The sequence below is a fragment of the Fusarium oxysporum genome, chromosome 5 (genome assembly GCF_000149955.1).
Source record: "Fusarium oxysporum f. sp. lycopersici 4287 chromosome 5, whole genome shotgun sequence".
Taxonomy (NCBI): Eukaryota; Fungi; Ascomycota; class Sordariomycetes; order Hypocreales; family Nectriaceae; genus Fusarium; species Fusarium oxysporum.
In genome coordinates, this window is record NC_030990.1 from 2,111,036 (window position 1) to 2,132,017 (window position 20,982).

A 20,982-nucleotide genomic window follows, 5' to 3' on the forward strand; every position below is an offset into this window, starting at 1 on the left:
CCCATCGGCCCACAGGGTCAAAACATCAAGGCTTCGTCTCGACCCGCGTCAATAGCTAGGCTGCGCGCTTGGCATTTTGCCTTAGGTACCATAATTGCACTGCAAATGTTTCGGTATCGATCTCTGCAGGGGGGGGGGGGGGGCATGGTGACTCTCTGTCGAATCTGTCTCTCTTTCTTGTTAAATCGTTCGCAATCTTTCTTGAAAGACTTTCTCAGAGGTCCATGGGTTCGTCGTTCCTCTTCTATGGCTTTTTTTTTTTTTTTTTTTTTTTTTTTCCTTTCTCGAGCTGCCTCCTTCGCAGCAGACTTTTTTTTCCTTTTGCCTTTGCTTCTTCTGCTCTTGTTGACTTGTGAGCCGAGCCATTCTCATGTGCTATATTGTCCGAAAAATAACCTCCGTAAATTTAAAGAGAGACAGCAGGTCCTCTTCTGGCTCCTCCATCTCCTTGCCTTCTTGGGGCTCAGGCATCGTGGTGGTGAGTGAAGGGTGTCTTTCTAGGAGCTCAGTATCAGGAACAGACTGAGTCGCACAAGCCTCTACCTAGAGGCTTGTGCGCTAATTTTATATGAAGGAAGTTGCAAATTAGACTTTTGGGAGCATATTCTTTTTGTGTTATATGTTGCTAATGCACACGAGAAGGTTCATCATAAGAACCTACCCAAGGGGAGGCAAGAAAACTTAGGACCTCTAACCTAAGTGACAAAAAGACTTAGGTATAGTTTAGTTTAGATTTTGTGTACCTTAGATTATATACTTTTGTGACCTAGGTCCAGGGTCAGAAGTTTTCTTGCTCCCTAGAGCTACCTTATATTTTAATAGTAAACTCTGCTTTGCGTGAATCTCAACGCAATGGAGCTTCGACCTGATAGTTCAAAGGGAAAACCTTGTTCTCCTCTGCTTAGTTCAAGAGTATTAATTCTTATGGTCTTAACGACAGCCTGCTTACAAATCTTCGGATCCTATCTCATGAGAGAAATTACAGTTAAGAACATCCTAAGACGCAGAGTGTGATATAAGGTGATACTGTAATAAAGCACAACATTCAGGTTAATGCCACTTTCTCTAATTGCATGATGCTATCTTGTGCAGGAGTATTGGCACTTAAAGAACTATTACGTATTACCCTTTTATTACATAAAACCTTCAACTGGTTTATTACTCTAATAACCTTTTAGAGTTTTATATCTCCAGGCAATGCCTAAAGTATATATAATAGGCACCTTTTTTTTTCTCTAGTGCTTTTGCAGTCCTTAATAAGTTTAAGGAGATATAAAATATTTAATAGGCAGTAATTACGCCATTAAGGTAGATAATCCTTAATAGATTTTGACTTCTGTGATAATAGCCTGCTATAGGGCCTTACTGTTTAAGTCTTTAATAGAAAGTTACTAAACCTGATAGCCTCGTATAAGGCTGAAGGCAAGGGAGGGCGGGGGCGATGGAATATTCAATGACAGCTTGGTGATTCTAGCAAGCTCGTCTTGGACATGTGTCAAGTTATTCATTTGACAACTTTTCGAGTAATAACGCATCAAGGCAAGATGGCCGAGCGGTCTAAGGCGCTGTGTTCAGGTTCGATTAGAACTAGCAACGATTCGCAGTCTCGAAAGGGGCCTGGGTTCGAATCCCAGTCTTGTCAGCTTTCTTTTTCTCTGGCTTCAACAACAGGAGGTCTTATTTTTAGTCCCATCATATTCATCATGCCTGATTATGGTACAGGTAGGCAGGCTTAGGAGGCAATAAAACTTAGGACCTCTATTCTCAATAATTAAAAAAAAAACTTAGGGAAGTTTAGTATATATTAGCAAGTCTTTAGTCCAGTTGATTTTGGCAACCAAGTTTAACGTCTTAAGTTTTCTTACTCCCTGAGGGCAGACAACCGTAGATTCGTTCCAGGTAATGGCGTCACCGGCCAGGCCAGTGCGAGTCCCCCCTGACTTCTAAGTTCAGGTACCGCCCCTCCAAATCGGCAGGTTCCTCTAATAGCACACGCGCTTGTCGCGCTTCGCGATCTCAACTCGTGTAAATTGATGCTCGCTTCCTTCTCAACCGGTTCATCTCGTTTCCTTCCCCATGTTCTATTAATCATCACCTATAAACTCACGAATGTCTTGGACTCTAAACACGAAATGGCAACAGCCTCGTCTTCTTCGAATCTCTCGTCGCCGTCATCTTTTGTGACGGCGCATGATGCTACGCTTGATAAATCCACGGCCGCCAGTAGCCCCGTTCATGAGAACCCATGTCCCTATCGCGATGCGCGACAACTGCCCCGCGACTTGAAGGCGCATTGCCAGATTTTACTCGAAGAGCAACTGTGTATGCTGGTGCTCGCTCCTCTTAATGGTAACTTACACTTACAGCTCGATAGATGGTTCCGCGATCAATCTCCTCAACAGCATTGCCGCCTCTGGCATATCCAAGCACACTCCTTCGAAGAAGCACGTCCTTGTCCCTCCTCCAAGCCATCTCGCTCTATTAAATACTCTTGTTATTCATCCTCTCCACACCACCCGTGCGGAGAAGAAAGACCAGCTTGACGTTGCCTCACAGGCTCTCGACTATTTGCGCAATATTCTTCTAGTTGCCGGTCCCATTAATGCCGATCTCAGAACAGCCTTCCAATTCAGCTCTACACCACGCTCAGGTCGCCGCTGGGATCAATATGGACAGGGAAACGATAGTGATATATCAGACACGGAATCAAATGGCGACGACGAACGACTTCGAGGCAAACTTGCCAACGACGGTAGCATATGGAACCGTGGACAAGACTTTTGGTCAACCATTGGTTGGGCATTCAACTGCAGCACGTTATATCCGAAGCGATGGCAATACTGGAAAGCCTGGCTAGAGTTGATGTTGGATGTCTTGGAGGCCGACTGGAACGAGCGCGAGCGATGCGACAAGGAGGCGCAATTAGCCAATGGCCCAGAGAGCGAGCTACCCCGTACATCACGCAATGAATCCATCATTGTCATGTATATGGAGCAACAAAACGGGCGACAAAATGGAGCTAAAGGATTTGTCAAAGCCATATTTGCCGATGGAGGCGAGATATCGTCGTCTGCCTTCCGCGAGGTTTTTGATAAGGAACCCAGAGGCCCGAGCAAGATGTCTAACAAACGAAAGCGGGAACAGGTGCTGGACCTGGAAAACGACAAATTTGGGGACTACTTTGATGATGAATCAATCTCTTCGGGAGTTTCTGAACCACCAACGCCTCAAAAGCCTAAGGACACTCGAAAACTCGGCGCAGCAAGTGTACACTCGCAAGGGCTGGTCGAGTCTGTCGACATACGCCTTCGTCTGTTCAGATTACTTTCTGCGGTGACATGGTCACTCCGAAAGCCTTCCGAGCTTCATCGTTTATATGAGGAGTACACTGCCTCCCTCAAACTTCTCCCACTCCCTATGTTTACTCTTTTTGCATGCCAGAGACCAAATCCCCTTCTATCTGAAGCACATATTACCATCACCAAAGAATTATTCGATTTATTACTACCATCATCGTACAAAGATCCTTCAAAGGTCGACCCAGAAGGTGACGCAGAAGGAAGTTTGACCTTGTCAATGTTAGAACAGTGTTTTGTCCCTCATCCGGCGAATACCGTAGCTCTGGAAGACAACGCGAAATTGTCCCTAGTCGTTGAAGACGCTATACAACTTCTTTGGGCATGCGATCTAATGGTTTATTCTGAAGAGTTTGAAGAGGCTGTTGAGAAGGGCATCAAAGCTCGAGAAGCAAAAGCAAAGAAGCGGCGTACTGGGAAGGTTAAGGGTGATGAAGCCGACGCTCTTGCGCAAGAGATCCTGACTAATTCAGGTGAAAGAATTCGGTTGCTTTTGGAAGTTTTAAAAGCTTCTCAGGAAGCGGAGTCATGAGACGGTTAATGGGGTGATGGTTCTTATTGGTTTTCTGGTGGTAACGTACATATTATAGACTATCCAGTGCATGAACATAATGCCGTAATGAATGATGATACCCAAGATTCTGCCGTTGAATCTGTTTCGTCTCTTTCCGCGACTCTTGTACATTGTTGCTACATTTGATATGGCAATCATGGCTTGCTGGACCAGTTGAGCCGGTCAGTACTTAGCTGAAGCTCTATTGCTCAACGTTTCTTGGCTGCTGTAGGACTCCAAGAAGTTGGTTGCCATGTCTCGCCTGGTGCTCTGGCCTTGGCCGTAGCCCAAGGATCATCCTTCTTTTCAGCCTCTTCTTTGGTCTTTTTTGCGCCCGTGTCAGTCTGCTCACCACTCCTGGCGTCTTGTTGTAAAGGACTAGCCTTCGCCGGTGAAAGCAACGGTGCCGGCGCAGCCTGTGGCGCCTCCATAACTCGCGGTTTGGCCTCCCATCGAGCATCCGCCTCAGCAGCAAGCTTCTGCATCCTCACCCGGCGCAAAACATCGCTGTGTTGTTCCTCGATGCTTGGAGGTTCTTCTCGTGTATGCCGTAGCCATTGGTGCCATTGTGGGCTGACCTTTACGGAAGAGTAGTGTGTTGATCGCGGGTATTTAACAATTCTTCGCCAGCGCTCATTACTCTCAGCGCCTCTCGTGAGTCGAAATTCCCAGTACGTGTTACCTTGAAGGTCGTAACCTGGTGGCATGTAAGTGGGAGGAGAGTGGTGGAGGGAAGATTAAAAACAAACCCACGAGGAAGCGCTTGCGCCATGGCAAGCGGAGAGCTTTCCACTTGTACCAGGCCCGCGCAACAGGCCCAATCTGATTTGTGGCCATGGGCTTCTTTTGTTTCAATTTGTGACCTTGAATGTCACCAAAGGATATGGGGGGCGCAAATGTTCTGGTGAAGTCTTGAATCCATGACACACACACAGCCACTTTCATGATGCACCAGCCACCTCACCCCAGCCACCTCAACACTCCCAGTCCACGTCATTTCATGGTGGGCTGGATGCTGGGGTCGGGTGCATGCCGCCCAATCTTGCCTGCTTGAACGCAAGCTGCTAATCCCTTGGATACTTACTTACCTACCTCGGATACCCGGGACCATCCTATTCTCTCTTCCTATTCTTCTCAATCAACACTTGATTTCTATCCTGGAAGTTGACCTTCAAGACAATTACTTGGAGACAGCTTCATTTGTTTTATCGAGAATCGATACCCATCCCCTCCCTGCGTTCAAGAAGCTGTGCGACTTTTGCGACAGGACCGTACTCTCTACGTCGCTTACCAGTGCAAACGCTTGAATCTCAACTCGTACCTGTCGAGATACAAATCTAATTCCTTATTCCTCAGAGTGGTTGAATTGCTATTTCGAGAACCTATCCGAGAGCCGTCATCATGGCGTCCGTGTCGTCGCTGGATAAGGACTTGCGCAAGATGCGCCTTGAGAAATACACACCAGCAGCGGCGAATGAAGCTCGTTCATGGATCGAAGATATTCTAGGAGAGAGTCTTCCTTCGTCCGATCTCCTCGAAGGACTAAAAGATGGAGTTGCTCTATGCAAGTAAGTCACCTCAAGGCTGGCGATCATGAATGCGGGACTTACACAATTCTCAGACTCGCCAATCTCGCCCTACCACCTCCTGGGGTTCGGTTCAAGCAATCGGCCATGCCTTTCGTACAGATGGAAAACATCTCGCTATTTCTCCGTGCTTGCCAATCTCCACCACTGAACCTCCACCAACATGATACATTCCTTACTGTCGATCTTTTTGAGCAGAAGGACCCAGCGCAAGTACTTCAATGTATCGGCGCATTCAGCAGAGCGGCCCATGCTGCTAATCCTCAAAACTTTCCCACCTCGATTGGACCTAAAAATCGACCTGAAACGGTTACTCCACAAGGAACAGGTTCAAGGACACCTACCGGGACACGCGACAGGGGCGCATCCGTTACGAGCAACAAGTCGCCTGCTTTTGGACGCTCTGCTGCTCTGCCACATCGAACAGGTGATTCGGGCTCTGGGCGGTGGAGTCCTACCAAGAGCCCTACCCCGAAGAATGGGCCCGAATCTCCTGGCGCCGTTAGCAGCTGGAGCAAAAAGGAGCACGAAGGTACTACTGCACCGGCTTGGAATATTGCACAGTATGGTTACTTGGGGGGCGCTAGCCAAGGTAATCTCGGTATATCGTTTGGTGGTAGGCGACAGATCACCAATGCTGGTCCCCGCGTGCCAACTCTCGCTGAGAAGGAGCGCCGTCGAAAGGAGGAGGAAGAGCGCGCTCACCGTGAAGCGGACGAAGGGGAGAGGCAGCGAGCTGAAGAGGAGGATCGCGCCCGAGTTGAGGAAGAGCTCAGGTGGGAGCAGGAAACAGAACAACTCCGAGAAAAGGAGCGGCAGGCTGCCGAAGAAGAGAAGCGAAGATGGGAGGAGGAGGAACGGCAATGGAAATTGACAGAAGAGAAACGGCGCAAGGAGGAGGAAGATGCCGAAGCCCGACTTGCCGAAGAACGAAAAAGCGTGAAGAATCGTGGTGATTCTAAGCTGACGGGGCAGTTCCTGAGTCAGTACCGAGCCGACCAAGGAGCATCACAACAAGACGGTGCTTCAGAAGATGACTACAAGAACCGTGTGAAGCAGTTGGAGCAAGAGTTGGAGCTCGCTCGACAACGAGAAGCCGAGTATGAGCGAGAGCGTCAAGAGAGAGCTCAACGTCAAGGAAGCATAGAGACAAAGCCAACTCCTAAGCCAAAGCCTAAGCTGGTATCCAGTCCTCCAACACGTTCTGACTCATGGTCTAAAGACGAGCGAGAAGTTCTGCGGACTCGGTCTCCTTTCAACAGAGAACCCCTTCAAACAAATAACGCTCCTGTATTACCCTCAAGGTCACCTCGCCCCTTGCCTGACCCGACTGCCCTTCCCCAGGCCAAGTCACAGAACACGAGCAGCCGGCCCCTTCCGGATCCCGCCGCATACTCCTCGAGACCTACACCCGCCGCTCCCAGCCGTACCGACCGCTTTCTATCAAGTAATCCAGCCCCTTCACCACCTGCAGCCCAGGCGACTTATTCACGCGAATTGGGCGCCACAGCCGAGCGCGATGCCGAAGACCAGCGCCGCGCACAGAGCCAGAATAAGACCAAGGCAGGTGGGTGGGCCTCCAAATCACTTCTTGAACGAGAGATGGAGATGGAACGTCAACGGCAGCGCGAGTGGGAAGAGGCACAGAAAGAGACTGCTGCGGCGGTGCGCTCCAATGAAGGTGTAGACGGAATCGGCGGTGGTATTGGTGGTCGGTGGGATGTTGGGCAATGGGCTGGCTATACAGGTGGTGACAGCCAGAATAAGGGGTCAGTGGGTATCGGAGCTGGTCGAAGACAGATCGTAGGACCTCGGCCGCTTCCTGAGCAACCAAGGTAAGGTGCCGGCCTAGAAATAGAAACGATCGCGTTGCAACTCAAGCAACGAAGTACTGGGCTGATTGAGGGGTCTTTCAAATTTTGATCGATTGTGATGGCCTCTATAGAATTCAAACTATTTCAATAAATGCTCACGTTCAATGCTGGACCCCTGGTTTAATTATATCCGTTGTCCATACATATCCATGGCCATTTGGTCAGTATCATCAGCCGCTTGATAGAAAGGAGAAAGAGCTGCTAGGCTTTAGTTGCCGGACATTTGGTATGATAAGAACCTTTCGTGTATTGTGGTATCTTGAGGCTTTCAAAAAATGTACTTCATCTACCCATCCAAAGCACATACTTGCTATGATCGATCCACCCATTTTATCTAGACCTATCCCTGAAAGGTACAAAAACCCACTCCATGCTTCATAAAATCCCAATTCACAGCATGAAATTCTCAAACATGATTTGCTTCTCCCATGGCAGCCTCATCGCGGCACCGTTTGCACATACACCAGCCGCCTAGACTACCCCTTGCCCATTCCCGGCGTTGTTGCACAGGCAAATTGACGTCGCAATAGTGGTTGAGAATCTCCTCACCTTTCTTGATACCTCCCGGACGACCACCCACAACACGCTCCTTTCTGGCTTCAAGAACCATGCGGCCACCCCATTCCCATGTGACGTTGGGGTCGCAATCATGGTTCGCGAGACACCAATACGGGTGCACTGCGGCGACATCAGGGCGACCATCCCGAGGGTTTTTACGGGCCGAAGCAGTGCCCCTGAACTTGGCGTATAGCGTGTTGAGAACCCATAGATCGTTCTCAGCGAGCGAAGAGTATATATCGATGTCCATCTTTTCCAAAACGTGGAGCGGTGTTTCGATATTGTATTTGAAAGAAAAGGGCAGTGTCCACTCAGGAGGCGGACCAGCATTTGGTGAGACGTTGATGTCGTTGGTTCGAGTCGGAACGAAATCACCCCATATATACTTGACCTCTCGAACATCAAGAGGATTAACCTCCTCGTGAGCAGCAATAGCCAAGACACGAGAAAGTAGCAAAAGGTAAAGTGTTTGGTCCGCTTCAAATGCATCAGGATCCTTAGCGATTGCATCGACATCCTTCTCACAAACCGCTGGATGATATCTCTCCATGGCTTGATCAAAGCAATATTGAGTGCAGAACACCGTATCGTAGCATTCAGGGCAACTGACGGGCTCGTTCTCGCTACCTAGTGGTGGCAGATCAGAGCTGCATGCGTCACAAATAGAGTCCTTCAGACGATTGTTCGCCGTGAGAAGTGAGTATTCCTTCAGCACAACCTCACCGGGGGCGATGTCCTCCTTGGCGAAGACTCCAAGCTGCTTGCATGTTGGAATAATTTCATAGTCATCGGTGCTGCTCGCTCCTTCTAACAGGACAGGCAAGGTCGCAACCTCGACAACACACTTTGGTGCCATGGAGCTCAAACGCTCGTTGAGTTCAGCCAATGATTCCGGGGCGAAACGATCAGGTTCGTGGTCATTCCAGGGGTAGACCTCGCGACGGACGAGGCCTTGATCGGGGAGATTGGGGTAATCAATATCGATATCATCACGGCGAAGCCTTCTGCGGGCGACAGTGACAATGTTGTTTTTGGTGTCGAGTAGTTCTTGATTCGATGGTGAGAGCTGAAGACCGCGCTGACAGAAACTGGCAGCACTCTGCAGTGATCCACAAAGTAACAGGCCTAAAGATAGGATCTGATATGCACGAACTTGCGCCAATATGGCCAGTCGTTTGACTGCCTCGTCTTCGACTTCCAGGTCAGTTTCGGGGCTCTGTAGCTCATCTTGGGGAAGGTTCCCATGTGCTAGAACATCGGGTAAGGGAACTGCTGTATGCATCTGCAAAGACTCGAGGGCCTGCTCATGATATTCGAAGCCCTCATTGAGAACCTCATCGGCTAGTAAGAGTGCACGATATGCATCACCGGCTGCAAGGTCCGGATATCCTAGATCCGAGTGGATAGCGGCACGGTTGAGGTAGAGTATCAAGTCATAGGGTAGGCTAGAAAGTCCTTCTGTGAGCTGTGATCGCCGGTCGAGCAGCTGCTCGTTCCGGGCTGTTGGGTCCATGTCAGGATCAAGATCGTCGAGGTGATGACTCGTCAAGTCGAGAGCCAGTCTTTTCATCGAGTTGTGTAAGTTGACACAAGAGTGGACTTCGGTAAAGAGGAGTAAGAGAAAAGTTGAACTAATGGATTTAGGCCAAGAATTGAATGCGGGACCCCGGGTGTAGAGCAGAGTTCAGCTCTGGTCTAAATCCGCAGAGATCGCAGTCATATAAAAAGGAGGAGGCATAGAAAGAAGGACAAGTCTAGAAGTGACGATGACAGTCGTTTGGTTACCAGACAAGGATCGGGGAGCTAAGGAATCGAGAAAGGGAGAAATAACTTGGGGGAGCGCGGTGATTCGCTATTCGTTTATATTAGTTGTCTTCTGCAACGGGAGGCTTTTTGGTAGGGCAGTCCAGGATGACTTCCCATCAAGACCCTGAATCTTGATATTTTCGCCGAAGATAAAACAGGGTATTTTTCAATAGGCAAGGTAAGGCAGTTGGCCAAAACAAAGAAAACAGGCTTGGTAATTTCCAACTGCCAAACAAAAGGTTGGCTAATGATGTTGGTTGGTGTTAGATGTCGGAGCGAAGGTTCCGGGTCACACGAGAACAAAGTGCAACTGAGAAGTGTGCGGTGTGATCACGACTCACCAAAGAAGTAACGTCCGTTGATGATTTGATCGCCAGGGTCCATCCATCCCGTTTCAACCTCCAATTCAATTTTTAAACCCCCAAACTGAGTAAGGGAAAAAAAAAAAAAAAAGACCCAGAACGTCCCACAGGTGGGCTAAAAAGTCCCCTCCACACCCCTCCCACGTTTGCTCGACTCGCAGCTGTCAAATACGAAAAGGCTAGAGCTTCGATATTGTCAAGGGAGCCATAATATAAGGGTCCTCCAGATCCAAACTGGTGTGATCCTTACGTAGGGAACTTGATTCTCGGATTGACTAACCGAAGTGATGTCGTTCTTTTCTTCTTCTTATTCTTTCATCAAGCTCTTTTCTTCGATGAGCCAGCTTCGCCGGGCCGGTCTCTTAGAGTGTCCAATGGCCAAGGACAGCAACCAATCGCACCTCTAACGGCAAACTTGAGATCGATCGCAGAAATGACATTTTTGTGCTGGGCTGCATAGGCATGCAGCAGGTCAAGATGCTTGCCCGTTTCCCAAAAATGCTTCCCAACCAAGTCTGAAATAATAAAGAACATGGTGCAGTGCAGCTTCACATCGGATTCTCATAGTCATCATTCTCGGATGCCGACTTGACGGGCCCATGTCATAAGTCGACGTCGATTCGAGTGCCAACGACCCTGCTAATGCCCTGCATGCATGAGAGTGTAGTAGGAACAAGCACATACACTCACCGTTTCTTACACGATCTTGAGAGACTTGTTGTTACCCCTCAGTTGAGGAGGTCTTGAAATGTTTCTTCGACAGCATGGTCTATAGCTCGGGTACAAATCAGGCGACGCGGAATATATCGTTTGAGCGGATGCTCCTCCGTGAGACTCTGGTGTTCACGAATGACCTGAGGATTACGGAGAATGAAGCTGCTGGAGGCTTCTAGAGACGTCCATGTCCTCTACATGGATACTGTATCTATTCACCTGAGAATTGCATAAATGGAGGGGGCTAGAGGGGTCAGAATCTTGGAGGGGTCCATTGGAGGGGCAGACCAGGGACCAGATGGACGAGGGTTTAACCAGCCGGCATCTGCCCTGGAAAATTCTGCCAGGGCTGGCCAGCCATGATGGAGCTCATACCGACTTACACACATACACCCACAGAGATGCACACTGAATAGAAAGCACCGCAGGTAATCAATTATACGACAGGGCATAGATACTGGATATAAGACTGACATGCCTCCTTTCACCCATGAATGCTCTGCCCCAAGGTGATCAGTGAAGTCGGTATAAGTTGACAGCCTCCCTCCCTCATGAGACAAGAGCTAAAGAGCACAACCACCGTCCACGATGCTTTGCAACGGAACGGCTAGCGGCGCGCCTGAACCCGCCGAGAAACCAGCTAACCTAACGCTGTGCCCTCTTAGCCGGACATACGTCATGAAATCACCCGTCCGTCAGTAAAAGCTCCGCCGAGCCGGACAAGCACATGCTTGAGAACGCACTATTGACCCTATCTACAGTACCCTACCTCAAGCCACGGGAACGCTCCCTACACCTGGGTATCCTTATCAGAGGATGAAGGGAGGAAGACGTCAGATTTGGACGTTTATACTGCCTGTTCCTTGCATGCATGAGTCCAGACATCTTGCCCAGCTCAATTGGCCCGTGCTTCTTTTGTGGTAATTCACGGATAGATAATTGATCCTTCAACACATATCTAGCCATGTACCAAAAACGATCGAAACCGACGATAAGATTCGGAGCTGTCGAGGAGCTGTCTGGCTGACTATTGGCTCTGTGCTGTGTCACCACCCGGTAATGATGATGCTACTTTGGTTGCCTCTTAGGTCGCTTGGCTTCCATTGCTTTGACAAGGGTTAGTTAGGTTAGGTAGGGCTCAATAGCACGTCAGCAACTTAAGACCACATGTCAAGCCGCTGTAAGTCAGATCTAATATGCTTAAAGATCTCTCTCCAAGATTCCCAAGCAACTTAGATGACGATTTCTCATCAGCCTTCGTCATTGATAATATTCCTAGACGGGACCTACCACCAAACCAAGCTCAAGTCCAATCATTCCATAAGGAGGACTTAGCCTTCCTCACTCATCCCCATGCCAACTCTTATTACCTTGACGACGACTGGGAACAAACGGCAATCCGATAAGCTTTTCTCAACGGGACACCACGCGGCTAAACTGCCCCATGGTTGACCTGCGTTATCTAGAAACAGAAACCAGCCATACACGATTCAGATATGCCAGTGTCAGAAAGTCAAAGCCTACTTATCCTAACTAACTACATAGTACCTTGCTGTGCAGTACTCTACAGGTGTCTAGCACGCCACTGCACTCATCATATCGTCTTCTGTACTGGAGACTGATCTAACTGTAAGCTCCCACTGAGCTTCATCATTCTGATTGCCCTCAACTATCATCGAAGCTTTCGAGGTACCAAGGAAGCCATTGTGAGACCGTTTTCGCTCCTCCCAACCCCCGTGTCTCCGCCCACCCACGGTCAGGCAAGTAAGTTACTCTACTCGTGGGGAGGTCTTTCCCCGTCTTGAGTGCTCTTACTCCATGTCTGGGTCGACATTTACCAACGGGAGTTTGATCCACTACGATGACGAAGTAGGTACCCAATACTACCGTACCTACCAGAAACTAGAAAAAAGGCCCACTGTGACTTCCATGGAACCCCGCCTCTCGTAGACTATACCTACAGCATTATCAAATTATCCCACAACGTTTAAACAACATCCTGATAATTTATCTGAGTCGATTGCCTTGCCTACCTACCTTATATATACCCTTGACACACTTACATCTTCTCTCACCCGTGTCAAGGATCAATCAGAGCTGTAGGAAAACCACGCACCTCGGTCTTTCTTCGTCTCTCTCCTTGTTCCGTCATTTTTTATCTCCCTCTTCCACATCGTCACAACTCACCGCAAGCTTCAAAACCCGCACCACAAACGTCACCATGGGTAAAACACAACCAAACCTTTTCGCATTTCGCAACGTTGACGCCCTCGCCCCGGCGCTGCGTTCTTATGTTATCCAGAGCCAAGCTGCCGGCATCGCCCGGCACGGCGCTTTCAAAGTGGGTGTATCTGGTGGTTCGCTCCCCAAGACGCTCGCCCAAGCCCTCCTGGCCCCCTCTTCGGGCCCCAACGATGTCGTCGATTTCAAGCGCTGGGAAATCTTCTTTGCAGATGAGCGCGCTGTGCCCCTCGACCACGAAGACTCCAACTATGCCCTTCTCAAGAAGGAACTTCTGGACAAGATCCCCGAGGACCAGAAGCCCACCGTGCACCCCATCGACACAGAACACTTGAACGACCTGCAAGAACTTGCCGACCAGTACGAGAAGACACTCGTTGCCAGCTTCGCCAGCCGCGACTCGGTCCGTCTGCCTATCTTCGACCTCCTCCTCCTCGGCTGCGGACCCGACGGACACACCTGCTCTCTTTTCCCTGGCCATGAACTGCTCCGTGAAGTCGACGCCTGGGTTGCTCCCATTGAAGACTCCCCTAAGCCTCCTCCAAAGCGCATCACCCTCACTCTTCCAGTCGTCAACCACTCCGTTCGTGTCGCGTTCGTCGCTACTGGCGGCGGCAAGAAGGACATCATGAAGCAGATCTTCGATACCGACGGTGGTCTGCCTTGCACTCTTGTCAATGAGGGTACTGGTGAACGCTGCAGTTGGTTCGTCGACGAGCCTGCTGTCGAGGGCGTCAGCTTTCCGCGAAGGGCTTTCCTCTGATACCATCACCCAAGCTAGCTTTAATAACAAGCACCTCTACCCAGTCTTTGAGCTTGAGCCTGACTCACCATAGCATGCAAACCACATCAACGTGCTGTCGCACTAGATGGAGTCTGGCATCGTGCGAAAATCGCAGGGGAGCTGGATGCTCAGCTTCCAATTCATCATTCCTTTTAACGTCCCTCACGATATTGGGAGGACTTAAAATACTATAAGACGCATCAAATCTCCCAATCGGCAAGGATATAGACGGCAATGCTATATCGCATCCGGTCCTGATCGATGAACCCCTAAGTACCATTTATGACTGCTATATCCCAACGATGATACTTCGTTTTTGCGTGGGCATCATTTAGAGGCGTTTGTTTTGAGGTAGGGAATTTCCCAAATGCTATGACACCGAAAATCAAAGTAAAAAAAAATCCAAACAAATTTCAACAACATGGTTTCGAGTTAGAGAAGAGGGGTCTGAAAGAATTGTGGTTGATTTGCCAATGTCCGTTTTAACTTGATATCCGATCGATCTAGGCCAGTACGCACAAGGAAGAGATAGAGGGCCCATTCTGCTGGTCATGTTCTCGTTTCGAGGCCAACTGACATAGCTAGAGCAGCTCAGTCCCAAATATGATTAAAAATGAGTCTATACGTAAAATGGAGAAAGTGCATCATCTGCTATGATGTCGCTGATCTAGGTGATATGCCGTTTATCTGATGTCCAAAACTCGCGCGCGGAACATTGTAAACTTGAACAATGTCTTACACGGCTCTCCAAACTGCTCCAGCTCTTGGGGTATCTTCCATTTCATCGTCTCGGTTCATTCTCTCAATCCACTCATCTTCACGCGCAAGCGCATCCCGCTCAATATCGTCCATGACAGCCAGTTCAGTCAGCATGCCCTGCACGAGCTCCCTTGACCCTTCTACCATGCGTTGCAGACTTGATTGATCTTTGGATTCTCCCTCTTGGTCATCACGGGCAAAATCTCCCAATTGATCGAGCTGTCGTTTTATGGTATCCAGTCGTCGTACCAAGCCAGCGCATTCGTCCTTCCATGCAGAATCAAGTTCGCCAATAAAGAGCACGTCGTTCTCCTGAATTAGAGCTCCACCTGCACGTCTCGCTTCTTCGATTTCGCACATGCGATCAACCCATCGTTCAAATCGCCTTACAACCCTAGCATAACGACCACCGGGTTCCTCCAGCGCCCATAGACCAGCTATGGCTGCATCTAGGATTTGTATGCGCTCTTCCAGGCCACCGCCAACAGTCCACTTACGGAGTGCCAGGATGTTCTCCCTCTCAACCTCTGCCTTCTCCTGGTCATCGATCTGTTTGCTCGCGCTAGCAAGCTCTGAAAATCGCTCCCCAAGTTTGCGCTGGGCACTAGCCCTCCAGGTAGCATCAACGGTCGGTGCATCTCGATGCAAAAGATGAAGTTGCAGAAGCTCGGTTTGCAACCGACTTGTTTCGGCGGATGCAGCGACGTTGGCCGGAAGTTTGGACGGCGATGGCGGAGCGAGGAATGTTGATGTCAGTGGTTTGGGCGCAGAGGACTTGGCTGGTGAGTAGTGTTGCTGGAGAGTTGAGAAGGCCGGGCGAAGGCGTGGTGCGGCGCCTGAGAGCTTCTCGTTGGTGGAAGTTGTCGACGACCGAGTAGGACGGGTGGTCGTCGTGGTAGTGGTGCTGCTAGCTGACGAACCAGAAGAAGGAGGTCTCAAGACTGGCGCATTTCTCAAGCCAGTAGCAGTACTCTTTGCGCGCGTATGTGTAGGGGCAGGTGCCTTTCTAGTTGTTTGAGTCGGGCCATCTGCCGAGGTCGGTCTCACCGCTGGTCGAGGTCTTGTAGTCGTGGTTGAGGGGGGATATCGAGTTTCCCTCTTCGCAGGCTCAGATGTTACTGGTTTAGCAGGCTGCCGAACAGACGTCGCCCTGGAGAGTCCTGTGGTTGTTCCATTTCTCAATGTTCTCGCATTGCTAGATGTCGTCGCACTTCGAGTCAAGGGCTTTACAGGAAGGCGACTCGGTGAACCGTCTGGGGCGTTCGCATTAGCAGTGGCAGTGGTTGTGGTGGAAGAAGCAGGTTTTCGAAGTGATCGTGAGCGTTGTAGCGTGGACATAGTGATATCCGTCACAGTCTGTCGCACGATGGATTAAACGGGTTCGGGATTGATATTATCAAGTGAATGTTTATTGTGATGAAGCTTGGGGAAATCAGGGTCGCTTGGGCTACCGATACGGTAAGAAAGTGGACCTGCCCTGAGGAAGCTTCCGTTAGCCGGAACACGGTGAGTGGACGGCTACCCTGAGCCAAGGACCGGGTGGAGGCTGGCGGTGCTTCACTAGCGGACTTGGTGAGCCTCTAGTTACAGTGGAGGTTAACTTGAACGCACGCGTGGAGTTATTAGACAAAACCTATCTGAATTCAAACCTAAGCATGGATATCAAGGAATGCTGCTCTTGCATAAGAGCTTGCGTTAGTTGAATTTTAAACTACCAAAGACCATGGGAGTAAAAAAGCAGTCCACATTAGAATCTGTGCACACGAGTCCTGCTTTGACAACCTCTCGTGAGCATCAACATTACACATTCATATCAGTCTAAATACTCGTCGAGTTGAGTCTGGGCCTGTATCTTCGGCAATTCATTTCTTATATCGAGGTATTTTTTCATCATTGATAAGTAGCTAATCAAGCTGTCCCTTCTAGGTCAGCGCATTAACATCCGTAGTATCACATTGCCTCAGCGAAGCAGCAAACATGAGTCCATTTTCCATTTCGACATCACCAGATCATACCAACAAAAATGGACAATATGTCCTCATCTTCCCCATATTCCCTGAGCTCGTAAACATGCTGCTGCTAGCAAATGCGGTATCGTTCAGGTCGCGATAAACGACATCATCCCATACTGTCTATGTTTTCCTCCTGGCCTACCCTCCCATGGCCTTTTCGTATATAATACATGCAATGTGTCACTATGATCAAACCTGCGAGGAGAATCTATACGTAACAAAGGAAAGAGCATGAATAAGTGCGGTTAATGTGGCGCTGAGATAAAATGGTAAATGATGGAAGAATATTAAGAGACAATTTCGTCGCAACGCTCGTGGGGATTCGATTATGATGTGAGTTGTGGGTGGCCGACCAGTCGGCGCAGGTCATTGCCACTATTGTTAAGCTTCTTGACGCAGTGCTCGCATATTCGTAGATGACAAAAACTGCAAGTCCATCTATCTTCAACATCCGACTTGTCGCACGTTTGACAAGTCAATGGATAATATCTGTTGGTCCGGCGGTTCATCGTCTTATGGCCATGGTAGCAATTGAAATGAGACTTTTTCAGCGGCGGCGCCTTGAAGATGGTACCCTCCGGTATAGGTGACTCGGACTGTTTGGGGAAGTAGGCCGCGCGCGGGTCGGGTTCCTGCAGTACCTTCATCTCAGGATACAGGGTACCATCTCTGCCTCTGTAAAGGGGTCCCTGAGACTCGGATGGCACCAGTCTCGGATCGTGTTCAACTGCTGACTGTCGTGGCGGGGCATTCGACCTTACGGATGAATGTCGTGGTGGGAATCGATTTGAAACTTCCGTAGGAGGCTGGACTTGGTGAACAGCGGTGTCACTGCCAGAGGATCCTCGACTTCCCCTTGAATCGGTGACCGAAGGTGGTAACGATGCCGCCTCTGGCGATACAGAAACCGGCTTGTCCTCCGAAGGGCTCGGTAGCCTAGGGACCTGCACAGCCTTACGTGTGATGCTACCAGTACTTCTTAGGTGTTCTTGGGTTTGTGCTTGAGGAAATATACTTGTGGCATCAGTTGGAATTTCTGGAGACACCTGCGCAGCGGGTTCTGGTGATGAAGCGGGCGACAAAGGCGAAACAAAAGAATCAACGACGGGGGTCTTGATATCTTCCTTCTGATACTCAGGCGTGGGAGGGCGATTTGCCCCAGGTCGTGGCGTTGAAGCAGACTTGCTTGTGTCACCCGATGATTTCCCCCTTCGATGAAGATGGAGTTTCCCTTTGAGACGGTTCAGTTTGGAACTATTGATCCCCATGGTTGGGGTGTCGGGCACCTGCTCAGCGGCTGGCGACGTTTGGGAGTCCTGACCAGCAGGAGCTATGGGGTTGGTGCTCCCAGGCTGCCAGTTTGGTATTGTGGAAATTTTAGGTCCGTTTGAAGAAAGCTGCTGTTGAACATGTGGTGGTGCGACAACTGGCTGCGTTGCAGCGGTCGACCCGTGGCTAGCAACAAGCTTCAGGTCGGGAAGCTCAAGGCTCCGCTCGGCCTTTGACGACCGACGACGCCAAAGCTGAGGTTGAGGCTGCTGCTGGGAAGAAGGCGACGACGCTGAGTTCAGTTCAGACAGCTTGTTCTCTGGGACTGGTTTTCGAACAGGAGCAGGCGTGGCTGGAAGGTGATATTTAGTGTCCTTAGAGGGAAGTGGGGGTGGCCGAGTGTGGTTGGCGGGCAGCTTCTGGGCAACATATTGTTGCGGTTGTTGCTGTTGATAATGATGCTGTTGTTGCTGGGCGGAGGGACTAATAAACGTGCCAGTGTTGGTGTTGGCGGGTGGAGCTTGGTGGCTCGGCGATGAGATTGCCTCACTCTGACGAACACTGTCGTTAGCTTCGTAAGGCGACCTGACAAGGGATTCGCCGGACGAGCGTGAATATGCCGACAGAATACTCGATAGTGATTCCGAAGGTGACGGGGGAATCTGTGATGAGTTTGGCTGCTGCGGCTCTTTCTGAGGTAGTGGTGGTGGGTTAGCAGGCAGCTTCCCAATGGGCCGGCGTGGAATAGCCATTTTCGGCGGACCAGATGGAGGGGAATCAACCGCAAGCAGATGTAACGGCGGCAGTGATGGAGGTAACGGCTTCGCGTTGGCTATACTAGTCGAGCGCGGCGGAGGTGGTGGAAGCTCTTTGGCGGGAGGTAGACGAGGGGAAGGTTCCTCATAATAATCGTCATAAAAACTTGGATCGTCAGGACCAGGGACATCCGGAAGAGCTTTCGACCAGCGAGATGAGCCAGTTTTAGGCGGTTGCAGAGAATTTGTATTTAACATGGTAGCCATGACGAAACGGAAGCTGTCGTGTCAACCTTGGACGACAGACTAGGAGCAGGAGTAAGGGGGATGCTGTTTAACTTGAGGCAAGATAAAACAGGTGAAACCAGGGACGCGACAGCACAGCAATGCAAAGGCTGGTAAAGCGTATGAAATGCCGGGCCCTGGAATCCTTTTGATAATATGGAAGGGGATCACGGGAAAGCCGCCCCTCGAGGGAGCTTACAGGTAGATTCAAACAAAATTCAAGTGGGGGGAGGGAGACCGAAGAGACAAGTCAACGAGTGAAACCGGCAAAGAATGGATCTTGAGGTTGATATTGAATCAAGTGGGACGAGCTGTGAATGAGAGTACACAAGTGCAATCAATGCGCGATGTAAGGTGGATAGAAGGAAATGAAACAGTGACAGTTAATGGAGAACAAGTGGATGATGATGGATGAAGAAAATCGTCGAAACAGATAAAAAGAAAACAGTGTAAGGAAACAAGATCAGATCGTGGGAGAAAAGAAAAGAAGGAGGCCTCGAGTCGATCCTTCTCGTTCTTGGTTCATGTCCTGCCCTGTTTACGAGCATCTCTTCCTTGGGCCCTCTACAAAGCTGTCTAGGGTTTCATCGAAAACACACCAACGCCGTCTTCAACCGGGGCAATCTCTTAACCAAGCCGTTGGGACTTGGACTTGGACTTGGACTTGCGCGTTAGCATCATGCAAAGCAAGCAAAACTGCATGGGCAATCTCACAATGTACAGTACTTGGCTCATGCCTCGGGATGGGCGGAGGGAGGCTTGGTGTGGCTTATGCAGTCTCTCTGGCCACCCAGGCTCAAGTTCTCAACCTCTTGGGGAACCATGGCATTGCTGCCTGTGGCTCGTCGGGTTCTGGCACATAGCGTCCGGAAGCAGGGGACCTGGGGACAGAGACCATAGCAGCTGAAACAACCAGTAGATTTGATCTCCAGTCACACCTGGGCGGGGAATTCAGGTTCACTGCAGCTGAATCCACGTCACTACTCACCCCTGCATGTATTGAACTAGATTCAACGGCATTCAATTCAATTCGGATGAAAAACTCAATCAGGTGATTTTACCACCAAGAATTCAATGGTATCAATTAGTACAATGTTTGTTTCTGTTAGAGTTTAATGACTTCCTATTATAATTGTGATAAGTTACACATGCATAACACTCATCAACTCAGTCTTACAAATGTCTCTCAATATGGATTGATACGGATACTTGCAGCACTTCCTCGTGGCCCTTTCGTAAGTAATATGCACAAGGTGTTGCTTTTTTCCTTCATCTCGTCTCACCATCCACCTGCTCTTGTTTGCTGTCCAGGAAGAGTACAGTCAATACCCAAGGTTATGTCAACCTGACTCAGACATTGAAAGATTGTCTTTTGCCTTTGTCTTGCTCTCCCTCCTCCGAAATATGCCACAATATTTTTATATCTCATTCTTGAACTCTAACATATGCTTCATTTACTTATACGAGTCTCAAAAACTCTCACATTTGCAGCAGAACGCCACAGTTCAACTGCCCGATCATGCCGATGTTGTATGTATGTATGTATGTATGTACTGTACTTTACCGACCCTTGCAATTGATCGCCCAACGCGTCACGTCTCTCCCCTGTCTGTGTACACTCGGGGCGATCGATCCTCCGGAGCCTAAGCATCTCCACAGGTAATTTGAAGCTGCAGAATGGCAATCCACCATCTGTGACCCTGTAATGTTGAAATGTCGTCCGGAACTGCCAGATTTTTTTCGAACCAGTCAGCACGATGTAACCAGCGGCGGAGAAATGGCTATGACGAGACCTTGTCTCTATTATATAACGCGTTTGGCATTAGTTAGTGATGCTCACTGAGATTTGGCCCGCATTCGTCTCTGACCCGGTAATCTTGGCAGAGTCAGCGACCAGCCAGGCGGTCCAGATAAAAACCGGGACACTTTTACCTGTAACCCACTGCTTAAGTCTCCCGATTTTTATCTGACCCACCTGCCAGCCCCTGTCTTGTCAAAATTGGTCGGATGTTCCATGTTTCAGATCAAATCCCATGTGAACGAACCCGTGTAGCCACATAGCGTAGAT

At 49.6% G+C, this 20,982-nt stretch overlaps 8 protein-coding genes and 1 non-coding gene across 11 annotated transcripts; 4 read left to right on the top strand and 5 right to left on the bottom strand.

The window, feature by feature from the left end:
- Positions 1 to 1,538: 1,538 nt before the first annotated feature.
- Positions 1,539 to 1,642, top strand: FOXG_18184. Its single transcript has one exon. It is a non-coding gene; the product is annotated as a tRNA-Leu (tRNA).
- A 354-nt stretch (positions 1,643 to 1,996) lies between these two features.
- Positions 1,997 to 4,144, top strand: FOXG_01773 (uncharacterized protein). Its single transcript, XM_018378779.1, has 2 exons — positions 1,997 to 2,322; positions 2,375 to 4,144. Exons 1-2 carry the CDS (start codon positions 2,034 to 2,036, stop codon positions 3,886 to 3,888), a joined length of 1,803 nt encoding a protein of 600 aa, XP_018234755.1. The 5' UTR covers positions 1,997 to 2,033; the 3' UTR covers positions 3,889 to 4,144.
- FOXG_01774 (uncharacterized protein) lies at positions 3,065 to 4,828 on the bottom strand. The gene is made up of 2 exons (XM_018378780.1): positions 4,659 to 4,828; positions 3,065 to 4,606 (listed from the first exon to the last, which is right to left on the bottom strand). Exons 1-2 carry the CDS (start codon positions 4,744 to 4,746, stop codon positions 4,119 to 4,121), a joined length of 576 nt encoding a protein of 191 aa, XP_018234756.1. The 5' UTR covers positions 4,747 to 4,828; the 3' UTR covers positions 3,065 to 4,118.
- Positions 4,829 to 4,900: 72 nt separating this feature from the next.
- On the top strand, positions 4,901 to 8,136 carry FOXG_01775 (uncharacterized protein). The gene is made up of 2 exons (XM_018378781.1): positions 4,901 to 5,477; positions 5,531 to 8,136. Exons 1-2 carry the CDS (start codon positions 5,311 to 5,313, stop codon positions 7,332 to 7,334), a joined length of 1,971 nt encoding a protein of 656 aa, XP_018234757.1. The 5' UTR covers positions 4,901 to 5,310; the 3' UTR covers positions 7,335 to 8,136.
- On the bottom strand, positions 7,584 to 11,066 carry FOXG_01776 (uncharacterized protein). Of its 2 annotated transcripts, none has more exons than XM_018378782.1 (2): positions 10,075 to 11,066; positions 7,584 to 9,977 (listed from the first exon to the last, which is right to left on the bottom strand). In XM_018378782.1, the coding sequence occupies exon 2, from the start codon at positions 9,495 to 9,497 to the stop codon at positions 7,776 to 7,778; it is 1,722 nt and encodes a 573-aa protein (XP_018234758.1). In that variant the 5' UTR covers positions 9,498 to 9,977; positions 10,075 to 11,066; the 3' UTR covers positions 7,584 to 7,775. The 2 variants fall into 2 exon arrangements, with proteins under 2 accessions (XP_018234758.1, XP_018234759.1); XM_018378783.1 differs by having other exon boundaries at positions 7,592 to 9,779.
- On the top strand, positions 10,171 to 14,542 carry FOXG_01777 (6-phosphogluconolactonase). 2 transcript variants are annotated; one of them, XM_018378785.1, is made up of 2 exons: positions 10,171 to 11,989; positions 12,064 to 14,542. In XM_018378785.1, the coding sequence occupies exon 2, from the start codon at positions 13,031 to 13,033 to the stop codon at positions 13,811 to 13,813; it is 783 nt and encodes a 260-aa protein (XP_018234761.1). In that variant the 5' UTR covers positions 10,171 to 11,989; positions 12,064 to 13,030; the 3' UTR covers positions 13,814 to 14,542. The 2 variants fall into 2 exon arrangements, with proteins under 2 accessions (XP_018234761.1, XP_018234760.1); XM_018378784.1 differs by having other exon boundaries at positions 10,171 to 11,503; positions 11,571 to 14,542.
- Positions 14,025 to 16,050, bottom strand: FOXG_01778 (uncharacterized protein). The gene has a single exon (XM_018378786.1). The coding sequence runs from the start codon at positions 15,929 to 15,931 to the stop codon at positions 14,570 to 14,572; it is 1,362 nt and encodes a 453-aa protein (XP_018234762.1). The 5' UTR covers positions 15,932 to 16,050; the 3' UTR covers positions 14,025 to 14,569.
- A 338-nt stretch (positions 16,051 to 16,388) lies between these two features.
- On the bottom strand, positions 16,389 to 19,479 carry FOXG_01779 (uncharacterized protein). The gene has a single exon (XM_018378787.1). It carries the CDS (start codon positions 18,894 to 18,896, stop codon positions 16,932 to 16,934), a length of 1,965 nt encoding a protein of 654 aa, XP_018234763.1. The 5' UTR covers positions 18,897 to 19,479; the 3' UTR covers positions 16,389 to 16,931.
- Positions 19,480 to 19,645: 166 nt separating this feature from the next.
- On the bottom strand, positions 19,646 to 20,973 carry FOXG_18185 (uncharacterized protein; the record flags this gene model as incomplete). Its single annotated transcript, XM_018398234.1, has 3 exons — positions 19,646 to 19,817; positions 20,783 to 20,899; positions 20,960 to 20,973. The coding sequence occupies 3 exons, from the start codon at positions 20,971 to 20,973 to the stop codon at positions 19,646 to 19,648; spliced, it is 303 nt and encodes a 100-aa protein (XP_018234764.1).
- Positions 20,974 to 20,982: the final 9 nt, after the last annotated feature.

Coding starts and splice junctions, on each gene's coding strand:
- FOXG_01777 (XM_018378785.1), top strand. CDS start 13,031: ATGGGTAAAACACAACCAAACCTTTTCGCATTTCGCAACGTTGACGCC.
- FOXG_01773 (XM_018378779.1), top strand. CDS start 2,034: ATGCTCGCTTCCTTCTCAACCGGTTCATCTCGTTTCCTTCCCCATGTT. Junction 2,323..2,374: donor TTTACTCGAAGAGCAACTGT/GTATGCTGGTGC, acceptor ACAGCTCGATAG/ATGGTTCCGCGATCAATCTC.
- FOXG_01774 (XM_018378780.1), bottom strand. CDS start 4,746: ATGGCCACAAATCAGATTGGGCCTGTTGCGCGGGCCTGGTACAAGTGG. Junction 4,607..4,658: donor GCGCAAGCGCTTCCTCGTGG/GTTTGTTTTTAA, acceptor ACATGCCACCAG/GTTACGACCTTCAAGGTAAC.
- FOXG_01776 (XM_018378782.1), bottom strand. CDS start 9,497: ATGAAAAGACTGGCTCTCGACTTGACGAGTCATCACCTCGACGATCTT.
- FOXG_01775 (XM_018378781.1), top strand. CDS start 5,311: ATGGCGTCCGTGTCGTCGCTGGATAAGGACTTGCGCAAGATGCGCCTT. Junction 5,478..5,530: donor GATGGAGTTGCTCTATGCAA/GTAAGTCACCTC, acceptor CACAATTCTCAG/ACTCGCCAATCTCGCCCTAC.
- FOXG_01779 (XM_018378787.1), bottom strand. CDS start 18,896: ATGGCTACCATGTTAAATACAAATTCTCTGCAACCGCCTAAAACTGGC.
- FOXG_01778 (XM_018378786.1), bottom strand. CDS start 15,931: ATGTCCACGCTACAACGCTCACGATCACTTCGAAAACCTGCTTCTTCC.